Source organism: Odocoileus virginianus, chromosome 7 (genome assembly GCF_023699985.2).
Source record: "Odocoileus virginianus isolate 20LAN1187 ecotype Illinois chromosome 7, Ovbor_1.2, whole genome shotgun sequence".
Classification (NCBI taxonomy): Eukaryota; Metazoa; Chordata; class Mammalia; order Artiodactyla; family Cervidae; genus Odocoileus; species Odocoileus virginianus.
In genome coordinates this window covers 72,546,073-72,563,320 of record NC_069680.1, presented here as the reverse complement: position 1 = coordinate 72,563,320, position 17,248 = coordinate 72,546,073, and the positions used below count along the sequence as shown (strand labels likewise).

At 36.4% G+C, this 17,248-nt stretch overlaps 1 protein-coding gene across 9 annotated transcripts in view; it reads right to left on the bottom strand.

Moving 5' to 3' along the window:
- The window catches only part of CCSER2 (coiled-coil serine rich protein 2), a 156,950-nt gene that overhangs the window by 55,569 nt on the left and 84,133 nt on the right, over positions 1-17,248 (bottom strand). For 8 of the 9 annotated variants that reach the window (XM_020893454.2, XM_070470956.1, XM_070470955.1 and 5 more), the window contains one exon: positions 11,636-11,831. The exons of the other annotated variant lie outside the window; for it this stretch is intronic. In XM_020893454.2, coding sequence (XP_020749113.2) covers positions 11,636-11,831 — 196 coding nt within the window. The remainder of the gene's footprint in view (positions 1-11,635; positions 11,832-17,248) is intronic. 9 annotated transcript variants of the gene reach the window in all.

Here is a 17,248-nt window from a genome sequence, read left to right as displayed (position 1 = left end):
CTAGTTCTGTGAAAAATACCGTTGGTAGCTTAACAGGGACTGCATTGAAATCTATAGATTGCTTTGGGTAGAAGAGTCATTTTGACAATATTGTTACCCAAAAAGTACATTCAACTTTTCTAATATCCATTTGTCTCATTATTTACATAACTGATAAAAAACATATATATAAAGAACTATCAATAATCAAAAATAAAACAAACAAAAATTTTGTTAGCAAAAAAATAGACACTTCATGAAAGAAGATATACAATTGGAAAATAAGCATAAGAAAAGATGCTAAATGTCATTAGTCATTAGGCAAATGCAAATTAAAACCAGAGTGAGATACCAATGCATACCTATGGGAAGGGCTTTTGAAAAATATTGACAATATCAGTGTGGACCAGGATGCAGAATACTTGGAACTCTCATTAATCATGGTAGAAATACAAAATCAAATAGCCACTTTGGAAAACAGCCTGGTGACTTCCCAAGAAGTTAGATATATACTTACCACCCAGCATTCCCATGCCCAGGTGAGAAATTAAAACATCCTCACATGAAAATCTGTGCACAAATGTTTATAGTGGCTTTATTCATAATTGCGAAAAACTGGAAAAAGACACAAATATCCTTTAATTGCTAAACAGTTAAACAGGCTATGACATATGTATACAGTATAATACTACTAAGAAGGGCAATGCCAAAGATTCTGCAAACTACCATACAACTCACAGGCTTACTTCACACACTAGCAGATAATGTCCAAACCTAGAACTTCCAGATGTACAAGCTGGATTGAGAAAAGGCAGAGGAACCAGACATCAAATTGCCAACATTTGCTGGATAACAGAAAAAGCAAGAGAATTCCAGAAAAAAATCTACTTCTGCTTCATTGACTACACTCAAGCCTTTGACTGTGTGGATCACAATAAACCACGGAAAATTCTTAAAGATATGGAACTAGCAGATGACCTTACTTGCTTGCTGAGAAACCTGTATGCAGGTCAAGAAGCAATAGTTACAACCAGACATTGAACAATGGACTGGTAAATTGGGAAAGGAGTATGCCAAGGCAGTATATTGTCCCTATGTTTATTTAACTTATATGCAGAGTACATCATGTGAAACATTGGGCTGGATGAATCACAAGCTGGAATCAAGACTGCCGGGAGAAATATCAATAACCTCAGATATGCAGATGACACCACCCTTATGGCACAAAGTGAAGAGGAACTAAAGAGCCTCTTGATGAAGGTTGAAAGAGGAGAGTGAAAAAGCTGGCTTAAAACTCAACATTCCAGAAACTAAGATCATGGCATCTGGTCCCATCACTTCATGGCAAATAGATGGGGAAGAAAATGGAAACAGTGATAGACTTTATTTTCTTGAGCTCTAACATCACTGCAGACGGTGACTGCAGCCATGAAGTTAGAAGGTGCTTGCTCCTTGGAATAAAAGTTATGACAAGCCGAGACAGTGTATTAAGAGGCAGAGGCATCACTTTATCAACAAAGGCCCATACAATCAGAGCTATGATTTTTCCAGTGGTCATGTAAGGATGTGAGAGTTGGACCATAAAGAAGATTGACTGCCAAAGAATTGATGCTTTCCAACTGTGCTGTTTGAAAAAGAAGACTCTTGAGGGTCCCTTGGACTGCAAGGAGATCAAACCAGTCAATCTTAAAGAAAATCAACCCTCAATATTCACTGAATGGTGTTGAAGCTGAAGCTCCAATACTTCGGCCACTTGATACAAACAGCTGAGTCAGTGAATAAGACCCTGATGCTGGGAAAGATTAAAGGCATGAAGAGTAGGAGGCGACAGAAGCTGGAGATAGTGGATAGGGAAGCTTGGCAAGCTGCAACCCACTGGGTCAGAAAGAGGCGGACACGACTGAGTGACTGAACAACAAATACAACATCAATTTTGCCTCTTATCTAAAAGGGCTAAAATATATTTACTATATGGCCAAAAGAAAACTTTTCAAAAGTTTCGCTTTAGGACACAAAGGAAATATCAATACATTCCAAAGAATTTATATCCTATAGACATTATTCTTTACTTAAAGTTTTAAGATTTGTTGTTATTTAGTTGCTAAGTCATGTCTGACTCTTTGCAACCCCATAGACTGTAGCCCGCCAAGCTCCTCTGTCCGTGTGATTTCCCAGGCAAGAATACTAAAATGGGTTGCCATTTCCTTCTCCAAGGGATATTCCCAGCCCAGGGATCGATCCCATTAGCTCCTGCACTGCAGGGGTTTTTTTTTTACTGCTGAGCCACCCGATTAGAAATTAATTAAAAAAGAAGTCTTGTATACCAAACCTGCATTTTTGAAAATTAGAAAAATTCTTCTAAATAAAATAAATTTATAGCATGGCCCAAGACAACCGGGATTCATCAATGTTTAAGTTATTGGTATATCGCTAAGAGTTGGACACAACTGAACGACTGAACAATCACATGTCTCAAAGGCATGTCTCAGAGCCTTCCAATTTTTAACAGGCTAACAGTATAGATTCAAGAGATCAAAGAAAGAAAAGGCTATTATTTCCATCAAAGCACAAGAATTTAAAGATCATGAATATAATCTCCAATTCTATCTATAATAAAACCACATACCCTCCAAATAACTTTGACACTAAATAATAGTAGTACTCTCTATAAAACCTTGACTTAGATGAAAAGTATTCAGGCCAAAATTAGGAAACATTTTGAGAGCAGTCCTTTTAAGCTTTGGGGGTGGTGGGAGAGAATCATAAAATGTACAGAAAGCATTCCCTTTTTAAGAATCACTGAATAACAACCATGCTTCACACTACACACACTAGCACCATGCTCAGTCCCTTCAGTCATGTCTGACTCTGTGACCCCATTGACTAGAGCCCACCAGGCTCCCCTGTCGATAGGATTTCAGGCACGAATACTGGAGTCGGTTGCCATTTCCTCTTCCAGGGGATCTTCCTGACCCAGGGATCAAATCCATGTCTCTTATGTCTCCTGAACTGGCAGGCAGGTTCTTTACCACTAGCATCACCTAAGGAGCTAACATTTATTGACCAGTGTTGGGCACTGTTCTAAGCATTTTGCATAAACATATTTTATAAATGTATAGATGCAAAAACATAAAAACTGTAACACACCACTGCACAAAGTAAACAATTCATAGGTAACTGATTATCCAAGTATTCTAGCTGCTTTACTAAGAGAAGTATTTCAGCAGTTTCTGTGGGTTCTAGTTGAACTTGTAACAATATTGCTTACACTTTATATTTTGGGTTTTTGGCCATTAGGCATGTGAGATTTTAGTTCCCTGACCAAGAATGGAACCCATGACCCCTTTGCATTGTAAGGCAAAGTCTTTACCACTAGACCACCAAGGAAGTCCTAGTTAGGATTTCTGAGCTCTGAATACAATTAACCTTAAGTTGATTACCTCTTATGTCATTAGCATTTTATTAAAGATTCAAAAAGACAGGTAAACATTCCTCTGTTCTAAGAGGAAGACTTCCACCATCTACCATTTTTCTTTTTCAACAAAGCATTAAAGTAAACTTTTGTTTCAATATTTAAACTCTTCACATATTAACATGTAGGACACCCTATAACAAATTCCATCTTACCCAGGTGGGTCTTCCGTTAGTTTGCAAAAACTGGGATCTTCCTATCAGTTCCAAAGCAGCTGCAATGGACATGGACACTTGAAATGAACTAACCAAAAGCCTGGCAGCACTGACCAATCTCTGCTGACAAGCGGCATTAGTGATGTCAACAAAGCTCTCTTGTGTTTCTGATATGCGACAACACAATCACAAGACGCATTCTAGGAAAGGGAGTGGAGGGAGAGGAGAGATTTTTTTCATTTTCTTTCCATAAGTCACTTTTTCAAAAAGCAGAAGTAAATGGACAAATATCCTATCACATCACACAAACTGTAGAATGTGCGCTAAAATAAATTTTTGAGTAATGCTGTAATTCACCTATGGGATTTAAAATCTAAAGATTCAAACTATATTTGGAAAGATTATAAAAATATAATCATAAAGTCTGATTTTCAATAAGTTTAAGAAATGAGTTGATCCTCACAGATGCTTAGGACAAAGACATTCTCAAAATAGAAAAATTTTACTGACATTCAAATTAACTAGAACATTGTTATATATGGCTAAAATCTGTAATATTCTAAGCAAACCTTATTTATAAATTTCATCAGTTTAAACTTTTTTATTAAACCTAAGTGTTCAACTTGTACATATAGATATCTTTTTCTATAGGTTTATTTTTGCATTTAAAAATACTAGTTGTAGATTTCTTCTAATTTTTCTACATTTAAAAAAAATATTTAACTCTTCAAACCATCTGAGTTTACTGGCTTCCCTGGTAGTTCACCTGGTAAAGAATCTGCCTGCAAAGCAAGAGACCCCGGCTCAATTCATGGGTCAGGATGATCCCCTGGAGAAGGGATAGGTTATCCACTCCAGTATTCTTGGGCTTCCCTGGGGGCTCAGATTATAAAGAATATGCGTACAATGTGGGCGACCTGGATTCGATACCTGGGTTAGGAAAGATCCCATGGAGGAGGGCACGGCAATTCACTCCAGTATTCTTGCCTGGAAGAATGGTGGGCTGGTGGGCTCCAGTCCATGGGGTCGCAAAGATTTGGACATGACTGAGTGACTAAGCACAGCATAGTTTCTATACTATTCTACTTTATTAGGAAAAATAGTTACGATGGACAAAATTTATTTCAAAATCTACTAACCAGCTGTAACACATAGTTTTAAGAACAATGCACTAGACACAGGAGAAGAATTACATTTTCCTTCTTTTTATCTTCATTACCAGCACAATCCTTAAAACTCAACAAGTGCTTAATAAAGTATATTGAATGATGAAATAACAATCCATGGATTCTAAAGTAAAAAGAATTAGCTTTTTAGGCAGCTACATAAAATTATAAGCACTGCAAGTAATTAAAAATTCTTGACCACATTTTTATCATTATTGATGTTGCTACTGTCAGTAATAATAACAGCTAACATTATTAAATGCTTTCTATGCATCAGACACTATGCTTAGCACTTGATCTAAATTTCCTCATGTTTTCTTTACAACAGTCCTGAAACAGGAGCTACTATAATTTCTACTTCTTTTATAAGGAAATCTAGGCATAAGAAGTTTAAGTAATTTAACTTATCCAACCAAGATCACACAACAGACAAGTGGAAAAAATGTCCTGAATTCAAATTCTAATTTTTGAATACATCTATTATCATTAACTTTCATCATTATTCTGGAAACTTAACATTGTCTCAATTAACCCACAACTAAAAATAACTCAAATGTCTATCAACAAGTAAGTGGATGAAAATAAAACTGTGGTATACACACACACACATAATGGAATGTTCTCCAACAACAAAAAGTAATATACTGAAACTCACAAAACACAGATGAGTATCAAAATCATTATGATGAGTGAAAAACCAGCAACAAAAAAGCACACATTGTATAGTTTAGAGGAAGACAAAACTTTCAGATGAAATTCTAGAAAAGACAAAACCTTAGTAACAGAAAGCAGAGCAATGGCTGCCTGGGCCAGGTTTGAGAGAAGACTGATTACAAAGGGACATGAGAGAATTTTAGCAGTGACAGAAATATCCTATATTTTGATTGTTGTGGTAGTGGTTACACAGCTGTATATATTCATCAAAGCTCAAATTATATACTTAAAATAAGGCACACTTCATTTGAAGGCAAATTCTACTTTGATGAAGTCAATCATTTTTTTAAAATTTGCTTCTTTTTCCTCCTCACTTTGCTTTATCTTCCTGAATGAGGCAAAAATAAATAAATAAATACGTCTCCAACCAAAAAGGACAGCCCAGCACAGGGTTTCAGAATCTAAGGAGGTTGAAAAACAGGTCCCTGCTGGTGGCCAGCTTACCAAGGCACATCAGAGCTTAGAAGACTGAAAAGGACATACACAGAGGGGATGGGAGAACAATTTGATACCAGAGTCAAATCTGAATAGAATGAGGAGGATATATGTGCAGCCTGGTGTGGGCTGTAAGTCTAAGCAGAGTGGCGTGGAGTGGGCACACTCCCACAGGAGGGCCTTTAGAGAGCTACCAGAGCTCAAGCAGCAAGAAGAGGGTATCTGTGCAGGAAAAGGCCCGGTGTCAGACCCAAGTAGGGTTAAGAAGGCACCCACGTGCAGGCATCAACTGACATCTGTAGTGTCAAGGCCAAGCAGAGTGAAGTGGCATCCACAGGAAGAGGAGACTGGCGTGGAGTGCCAGAATCCACGAGGCTGACAAGGAGTCAGAGCCCACGTAGGGTGAGGAAGGTGTGCACGGCAGAGGAGCCAGGTACGGAGATTTAGAATCCTGGAGGGGTGAGGAGGTCAAGTGTACGGGAGAGGCAGTGAGAAGCTGACTATAGTCAGGAGAAGTGGTTAAAAGAGTAAATATATTATGGTCAACAAAGTGAAAAGAAAACTGAGCAAATACCACAGTTTGAAGAAATCTACAAAAACATGACAACTTTTAAAAGCAACATGTGATGGTAAACCAGATCTTTTTGTTATAAAAAAAAATACTACACCAGGACAAAGGGCAAAATCTGAATGGGCTCTGAGGATTAAGTGGTAGTAATATGTCAATGTTTCAGAATTTCCTGATTTTGAAATGCAGAATAAAGCCACAACTAAATACTACTAGAGTCCCATCACATGACAAAAATTAAGAAGTCTGATAATACCAAGTGTTGCTCAGATGCAGAACAATGCAAAAAAGCATTTACTACTTGAAGAGAGTGAAACAGATTGAACAATTTTGGGAAATAGTTTTATATTTCTGGAATATTTCCATGCCCCATGACACAGAAATTCCACTCCTAGTTAGTTATTCCAGAAGAATTTTCACACATGTATACCAGGAATACTTCATATCAATAATATCTGTCATAGCAAAAAAAACCCTGGAAAGAACCAAAATGGATATCAATAGTAAAATGGAGAAAGAAACTGCTCAGAATTGGACACTACAAAAATGAAAATTAATGAAGCAGAACTAAACATAAATATTAAAGAACCTTAAGAAAATGCTGAATGGAAGAAGCAATTCACAGAGAAATACTTACAGGATAATTTCATTTATATAACATTCTAAGAGACAAAATAGTATATTTATAGGGACACAGACGGTGAAAGTGTTAGTCACTCAGTCGTGTCCAACTCTGTGACCCCGTGAACTGTAGCCTGCCAGGTTCCTCTGTCCATAATATTCTCCAGGTCAAGAATACTGGAGTGGGTTGCCATTCCCTTCTCCAGGGGATCTTTCCAATCCAGGAAAAGAACCTGGGTCCCCTGCATTGCAGGCAGATACCTTACCATGTGAGCCAACAGAGATGGCCAAAAATTAACAGAAAAAAGAAATGCGGGGAATACGAGATTCTGGAAAGGGAACATACTGCAATGAAGAATGAAAATGAACACTTCTTAATGTCTCATTCCTTAACCTGGGTGGTGAGTATAAAACTGGGTCATGTTATTCATTAAAAGGTACCCTTAAGCTGCATACACTCTTTTTATGCATATTTCACACACTTATTTTTCCTGTTATGATGAAAGAAGCCTGGGGATAGAGAACCTTGAGTTCCCTGACTTTCTGTGGTTCTCTGCCACCAGGTGGCAACCACTCAGCAGCTCCTCAGCTTTCAGTGCACTCACCCAGGATGCTACTGCTGTAAACGGCCCATCCACCCGGCACTGCACCCACGCATCCATTCCCCCCACACACAGAGACAGAGAGAGAGAGGAACAAAGAGAAAGAGACAGAGACCGACAGACAAGAGAATTATGTGAGAGACACACTACTGGTTTTATTCTCAACACTGGAGCTGAGAGGAAACAACAAAACAAAACATTTGTAATGCATAACTGATAGTTCATAAAACACTCATGCTCATGAGAGGGAGACAGGGTATGAATCATCAGGATCAAATAGCTAGACAGGTATGAATCATCAGGATCAAATATTTTGTAATCCCAAAGAAAAATATCAAAGACATACCATCATGTACTTCTCAGTACTCCACATTAGATTTTTCATTTCTCACTCCAAGGTTAAAACAGATGCTGAATGTGATAATATGATAAAAGCAAACAGGGAAAATAATGAACTAAGAGTGAAGAAAATGGATGACCAAAACCACTCATGCTCATGTGAGTAAGAAACATGGGAATAAACTGGAAATCTGCATAAGGCAAGAATAGATTCTCCGTCTTCTAACTCTATTGCAAGAAGAAAAAAAATCAGAAGTTTCTTCTCTGGAGAAACAGTAACAACCTGAGAAGGAAAAACACTCTACTTAGTTAAGTACTGAGGGTCCATGAACATTCATGTGTCACTGTAAAGTGAGAAGACCAACCCATGTGTAAAGAGTCCTGAATCAACTTTTTTACCCTTTAACCTTAAATATTAATAAACAACAAAGACTCCTTATATATCTGAAGAAATATTCCAAAAGAAAGAGAAACTAAAACACAAAAAACAAAATGACCATTTAGAAAGAGATAATAATGTAGGGAACTTAAGAGAAATCTTAACAAAACAGAACAGAAACAAGCTACTTAATATAATTACTAACAAAATAAGACAAAATAAGAACTGAATGATATGAAAAAGGAAAGGCATACAATAAAGAACTCTTAGAAACTGAAAATACAACTGCCAAGGTAAATAATTCAACAGAAACAGGGAGCTAGAATATGAAGGTGAGGAAATACACCAGAAAACGTAATCAAACTCAAAGAAAAGGAAAATATGAAAGAAAGAAAGACTGAAAACTTAACTCATAAGTTCTAGTTTGGATTACCAAGAATTCCAGAAAGATACACTCAGACACCCAGAGAAAACAGGATAAATAAAATAATCATAGAAATGACTTAAGGAAATTTCACACTACATGAATCTTCATGAATCTCAGTGATTACCCATACATTAAGTGGAAAATGAACAAGTACAACAAAATTTAAATCCCAGGACATCACTGAAACTGCAGAATGCCAGAAATAAGACTAAAAATCTCCCAGAGAGACTAAAAGCATACAAAACACAAGGTAAAATGGATTAGAATGTAGAAGACTTTTCTCAGTGGCTAAACTGGATCCTAGAAAAGTAATGACTTCAAATTTCTAAGGAAAAATTCATTTCTATACCAGCCAAAGTATTCCACCCCTGCCAAACTATTAATATAAACTAAATATGAAAGTAGTAAGAGATTTCAATGACATATCAGCTAGGAAAAAAAGTACCAACCATTTGCCCTCTCTTAGGAAGTAAATTAACGATATATTTCTGCTAAATATGAGAGCAAACTAAGGAAAAAGAAAATAAAGTTATCCAAGAAATAACAGTCCCAATCCCAGAAGATGATGAAAAAAATCTCTGTATGATAATTCTAAAGACATTTAGTAACCTGTTCAGATTAGAAAAGACTGGCTAAAGTGGAGAAGGAGAGAAATATTGCTTTTTTCATTAAGCTTCTGGATACTATGTGATTTTTTTAAAACCATGTACACATACCACACTGAAGTTTTTATAATTACTAAAAGAGAAAAATTAAGAGGCAGTTATACTGCCTAGTACTGGACTAATTCAGCTTTTAACTTTCATCAGCATTTTGGGAAATGTTAAAGATGTCCTAAACAGATTCTGCAGTTTTCTTCTCATAACTTGTTTTCACTGCATAAACAAAGGATAAAGTCAATTTGATCAACGTGTACTATCTAAAATTTCATTATGACAGAAAAAAGCCACTAAAATATTCAGTTTTTTCATAAAGTATCCAAAAAATAGTTTTCCGCATTTATGGTACTAATCATTGGTTACCAATCCACCTAGACTCTCCTGTATTATGCTACTTCTCTCATTACTAGTGGTGGCTCAGCCTTAATTAGATGATTTCAATCATGCTTCATGTTTCAGGGCAAAACACCCAGACATAAAACAGGGTAAAGCTAGTACTAACTCCAAATACATATTTAACACATTTCAGCTACTTCTCACCTCTTCTACCTTTTCTTTCCAATGTCGCTGAAGCTCCTGATCAAAAAATCTTCTCCCCAGACCAGCAAACAGAGAAATGCTATGAACTGAATCTCTCTCCTAGTTACAGTTAAACTAAGGTGTAAACTCTGTCTGGGTATTTGATTGAATCTCTTTCTGCCTTAAGAGAAATCTAAGAATCTCAGATCCAAAAAGGATTCTACACTTTCTTCCACCTGGCCTTACACAGATAGGTGTCTTTTAAGAAGGCGGTCAACTATCAGGGCTTCCCTAGTGGGCCAGTGGTTAAGAATCCTCCTGCCAAAGCAGGGGACATGGTTTTGATCCCTGGTGCAGGAAGATCTCACATGCTGTGGAGCAACTAAGCCTGCGCACCACAACTACTGGGCCAGTGCTCTTGGCCCTGTGCGCTAGAGCCTGTGCTCCACGGCAAGAGAAGCCACCACAATGAGAAGCCCCCGCGCTGCAATGGAGGGGAGCACCCCCTTTGCCACAACTACAGAAAGTCCATGCATAGCAACAGAAAGTCAAAAATATATGAATAAATCTTTTTTAAAAGGGGGACTACTCAAACTACTCAAATATCTACAAGAATAGAGAAAAGCAGTCCAGCAAAGCCATAATTGAGTAATATAAAATGATTTACATGACTAAGAAGATATTCACAGTAATTGTAGTTACTAACAGAGGAGCCACATTTCATTTCAAATAGCCTTTACTGAGCATTTATCTCAACGACCTCCAAATGGTTTGGATGGCCACCAGAAACTCTAAGACGTGGTCCCTGCTCATACAAGCTAGAACATACAATCCTGAGGAAGGTAACTCAAAAAGTAAGTTGTGCAGAGAATCCAGACAGTTCTTTCTCAACCATAATTTTAAGTTAAACTTGCCCAGTCTACAAAACACAAATATAGATTTAAAACTAAAGATATTCCTGACTTATAGTATTTTATCCCTTAGTTTTTTGATTTACATTGGACCCTTTCTGTCTGTGTTAACTGTTCAAACCAAGAAAATACTACTGAATCAGAAGTCAGCTTCTACTATCAGCTCACCATGTGGACAACCACATCACTGCTCTGAGTCTATGTTTTCTCCAAAAAAATGAGAAGACTGGGAAGTTTAAACTTGAAGATTTTAAACTAAAGTGGGATTATGTGACTATGATTATATAAAATGCTGTTTCTTATTTCTCACTTAGCTGAACTTATAGTAGCAGCCACTGATGACTGAACACCTACTATGTTTCAGATATTTAAGTCACTCGATTTGTAACCATGACCTCTAGCTCTCTTAACAACCTTACAACATAGGTACTATAAAAATGAGGAAACAGAAGCAGAGAGCTCACCAAATATTATACAGTTCATAAATGCTGATGACTTTACAGAGACCATCATGCAAAACCCCAAGTGTTTTTCCTCAGAAAAGTTTCTGTTAGGTACTATTTATGACCATTATTTCTCCACAAATCTAAATAGTCATTAGAAACTCAACTTTACTTTAAAAAAAAAAGTAAAGTCAATCCATTTGCAATTCAAAATATCAGAGTTGAAAATGTTCCCTATGTACTAACCTGATGCAGCAGCCGTTTCAGCTTGAGTAATTGAGTTTTTACAGCAGTGCAATCCTGAACCATATGCCGAAGGGTCATCTCATCCAGTATCACCGTATTTTCTGGTACATCTACAAACATCTTCTGAGCCTGGAAAAAGGGGGTCCCTCCAAAGCTTTCAAAATGACCCAAGGGAGATTCTCTATAGGGAGAGCCTCTGGAAGGGCAGGGGAAGAAGTTGGAGGGAAAAGATATACAATATAATTTCAGAAAGAAATAAAGATTATGAAATTATTACAGTGATTATTACAAATCATTTATTATCACAAAGCCTTTTGACTTTGACTCATCTCAGACAGTGAATTTGTCTTCACTGAAAATTTCAATCAATTCTAGTTGTCATTAACACAGTTATCATCTGCACTCCCTCCTTTCGGGTATTTTACACGTTGGTTAAGTAAATCTTACTCCTCAGGAACTAAAGTAGAAACAGAAACCTCTGGGAAAAGGCCTTGCCTAGAAAAAATTATATTTATTTTACTTTTCTGCACTGATTGATCTTTAGCTTTTAATTTTAGTTACTCTCTTAAACTTCACATCTTTTTTTAGCTGTTACCCTCATTAATTCCCAGTTTGGATATACCTCTGGACTCCTATTTCTGGGAAGTTCCAGCAGATAGTTAAGATAAATACAGTGTTATTCTTCTTTTGTTTTAACATTGCTGATAAACCATCTTTTCCAGTAAAGATTAAACAAGGTTTCAACAAAGTTATACACACCACATATTTCCTAATCTTAAACTACCTTTAAAATATCTACTCTTTTTAAAAATTTTTTTTAAAAATTTTAAAAGTTTCCTTTGTTCCACATAATAACACACATGTTGAATAAGAGGAAATAAAAACTAGGGGCAATGTGTTTCGTGGACATGAAAAACACAGTTTTTTAACCAGCAGTCATAGCTATAGCAATCTAAAAATTACTGCATTCATATTATACATAAGCCCAGGTACTTTTTAATATAAGAACTTGTGATATATGTGAAATTTCAATATTTAAAATAATACACTAAAAAAGTATTCTCTCCAATATAACATCTACATTAACATATCAGGATTAAAGTTAAAATAATGGATACATTAAATTTCAGAAGTAGAAATACATTTTCTAATAAATTTTCTAGGTTTTAACAAATATTCCCAAATCTCTAAATTCTCAAATATTCAATATGAGCGTGGTTTTCATAAGGTTATTATTCTTCTCTGAAGCTACTTCTCATACTTGATTTCAGGCCTGATTTTTCTTTCAACCCAAGAAAGAGATTTTTAAGAACATTTAAATTGCTGATCCACAGATAAGACCCTGATTTGTTCACATTTAACTATTTTATTTTTATTGATTCAAAATATAGTTGAATTATTAAATTTTAAATACTGATAATTATTACTATGAGTTTACCATCTGTAACTGAATAGACAAGATGAAAAATTTTTCAAGTAGTAAGACAAAAAGAATCATTTGGCAAATGAATAGTAGAGACAAGAGTTATGTTTTTGGAGAAACAGTTGACATACTTTGGGAAATTGTTTTGAATAGGAAAGAACTTGGGATGAACTATAAAGTATGAGGTTTGAGTTGGGCAGAAATGAAAGGTGAAAGCTTTCTAAAAAAACAAAATGAAAAGAAATGGCACAAAAGTGCATGTTTTTCAGGGACAAGGAGATTCATTTATGGCTTGCTGCTGCTACTGCTGCTAAGTCACTTCAGTCGTGTCCAACTCTGTGCAACCCTATGGACAGCAGCCAGCCAGGCTCCTTTGTCCACAGGATTCTTCAGGCAAGAATACTGGAGTGGGTTGCCATTTCCTTTTCCACATATATGACTTAGGGGACCACAAACAGCCTGAATCCAATTCATTCTTCTACTTCATCCCTCAATATACCTGCCTCCCTCAGACCGACATTTTAATCCATAGCCAATTACCAGAGACTGCCAAAGCATGAATGAGGAATGGAATAATGGCTTATATTAGATTTAGGCATAAATGTGAACCACATGTAAGGAAGTGATGAATTAAAAACATTTCAAAGGAAGGGTCAAAAGGTCTCGATCACTAACTGAATATAGGGACAAAGAACTGGCACCTAGAGAAGCCAAAATAGTATAAAAGACACTGCTACAGCCTAGAACTTTAGATTTTATGTTGACTGATAGTAACTAGCTATTGAAAATACTCAGTATCTTTGGGCCATAGATTCTCAGTGCTGTCCAGTGCCTACCAAATAAAGTTCATATGCCTTAAGTTGCATTTCTAATACTTCCACCATGAGACCCAAAACTAAACTCATATCTCGTCCAAGTCTTAATGCCCCTCAACTAGATAAAACTGTTTTATGATCCATAACTTATTTTATAGCATAAATGAAAGAAACCTGCATACATGTCATCTCTAATTGATCATAAGCCCTTTGAAAACAAGGACTTATTCATTTCTACATTATCCAATTAATGCAGATTATCTGAGTTCAAATCTCAGCTCTGTCACTCACTAGGTATATAACACAAAGGGCAAGTTCCTTTATCTATGCTTCATTTTCCTGACTTAAGAAATGAGAATACGAGTATCTCACTAGGCTGGTAAAAGGATTAAATGAGGTAATAATATATGTTAAAGTGCTTGGAATGGTGCTTGATATATAATACTTGTTAGGCAAAAACCAATTACTGATGTATTACTATTATTATTACTATCAATAATTTCTAACTTCTTTATTCTGAAAATTTTTTCTAACACAAATGTCAAAACAACACTATAATGCCACATACCCTTCTCCTAGATTACCCAATTGATAAATGTTGCCACAATGCTCTATTAATATGTGTGTAAATTGTTACTAAACCATATGACAGTAAACTGGAAATAACATAACATCTCAATGAAGGCCATTTGAAGGTTGCTGGGAAAAAAATGGATATAATTATATATAATTGAGAAAGTACAGAGATAGAAGAAGGCAAAACTGAAAGAGAAAGCAATTTTATGAGAGGCTATTTTCAGAAAATAAAAAGAGACTGTTTAAAACAGAAGGAAAAAACGAGATAATGAAGATTTTGAGAGTTCACATTCTGAAAAGATGATGCAGTTCACAAAGGAAAATCTGAATCTTTGAAAAAGAATGAGAGGTAAAAACATGAGACAGAGAACTGGACAAAATACCTTATGTTAGCTTGACAATCATAAATTTGGACTTTTGTACAAATTTTAACAATCATTGACTTCTAGAAGAGAAATTAGGTCATGAGAGCAGCAGAAGACTTCAAGCTGCTTTGGAGAAAACACTGGAAGGTGAGCAGTGTGTTTGCAAAGGCAGAACCTATGTGGTCAACCACAGGCCAAACAGGCTGGCGGATATGAAGAACTGAACCAATACAGGTATGGATGAAGGTAAAAATTATCTCAACAGTTAAGAAGCATAAGAATGAAATGCTCACTATCATTAGTATAATTTAACATTGTTCTCTAAGTACACCCAATAAAATCAACAACAACAACAAAAAAAGGATCAGAATAACTACAGAAAGGAATCTATAAGAAATAAGCTTTTTCAAAACCAATTTAAATTTAAACCATATACAGGAGCAGCACCTGATAATCCACACATCAAATAATCACTTGGATGCATAATCACTTATTGCAATTTCAAAGTAATCTCCCCAAATTATATATGGCTCTATCCATACATTTACATTCTTCTCCACTTCTATCAGAGTTTCTTTATGACTAAGATATGTGACTTTTGTGTGAAACTGAAGATTTGTGATTCATAGGTTAGAATGGTGAGTGGAGATACTCTGTGTGTGTGAGAGAGAGAGGGAAAAAGAAAGAGATTTGGGGATTTTTCTTTCTCATTTATCTCCTAATCTCAATCAGTTTGACTTCACAAAACCTTTAGCTTTTTTCTCACTATTAATAAACATGGTATATTGAAAGTTAAACGCAAGTGTTTTTAACATCATGGTTATCTATTCTTTAATGCTAGATCCAACATAATCTCAATTAAAATCCCAACAAGATATTCTGTGGATATTAACAGAGTGATTCTCAAGTTTGAACAGGCAAAAGACCCAGAATAACCAACACAATACTGAAGAAGAAGAAAGTTAGAACACTGATACTATCTTACAGACTTTCCGTATCAACTGACAGTAATCAGTGGTAGAGGCAAAAAGATTAATGGAACAGAATAGAGGGTCCAAAAATTCACCCATACCTACAGTCAATTGATCCTTGGTAAGCAAGAGAGTTCCAGAAAAACACCTACTTCTGTTTTATTGACTACACCAAAGCCTTTGACTGTGTGGATCACAATAAACTGTGTTCTTCAAGAGATGGGAATACCAGACCACCTGACCTGCCTCCTGAGAAATCTGTTATGTTGGTCAAGAAGCAACAGTTAGACTGGACATGGAACAACAGACTGGTTCCAAATTGGGAAAAGAGTACATCAAGGCTGTATTTTGTCACCCTCCTTATTTAACTTATATGCAGAGTATATCACCCAAAATGCCGGACTGGATGAAGCACAAGCTGGAATCAAGATCGCCGGGAAAAATATCAATAACCTCAGATATGCAGATGACACCACCCTTACGGCAGAAAGCGAAGAGCCTTTCTTCAACTAAAGAGCCTCTTGATAAAAGTGAAAGAGGAGAGTGAAAAAGTTGGCTTAAGATGCAACATTCAAAAAACTAAGGTCATGGCATCCAGTCCCATCACTTCATGGCAAATAGATGGGAAAACAATGGAAACAGTAAGAGACTTTATTTTGGGGGGCTCCAAAATCACTGCAGATGGTGACTGCAGCCATGAAATCAAAAGATGTTTGCTCCTTGGAAGAAAAGCTATGACCAACCTAAACAGCATATTAAAAAGCAGAGACATTACGTTGAAAAAGCAGAGACATTACATTGCTGACAAAGGTTCATCTAGTGAAAGTTATGGTTTTTCCAGTAGTCATGTATGGATATGAGAGTTGGACTATAAAGAAAGCTGAGCACTGAAGAATTAATACTTTTGATCTGTGGTGTTGGAGAAGACTCTTGAGAGCCCCGTGGACTGCAAGGAGATCAAACCATCTTCCTAAAGGAAATCAGTCCTGAATAATCATTGGAAGAACTGAAGATGAAGCTGAAGCTCCAATACTTTGGCCACCTGATGCAAAGAACTGACTCATTGGAAAAGACCCTGATGCTGGGAAAAACTGAAAGCAGGAGAAGAAGGGGACGACAGAGGATGAGATGGCTGGATGGCATCACCGACATGATGGACATGAGTTTGAGCAGGCTCCGGGAGTTGGTGATGGACAAGGAAGCCTAGCATGCTGCAGTCCATAGGGTCACAAAGAGTCAGATGTGACTGAGCAACTGAACTGAACTGAACTGATCCTTGGTAAAGGAGCAATGGCAATTCAAAGGAGAAAGGACAATCTTTTCAACAAATAGTACTGAAACAATTAGACATTTATACACTAAAAAAAAAAAAAAAACCCTGCACACCTTTCACAAAAATTAACTGAACACTGACTGGTCAAAGATCTAAATGTAAAATGCAAAACTACAAAATAACAATGAAA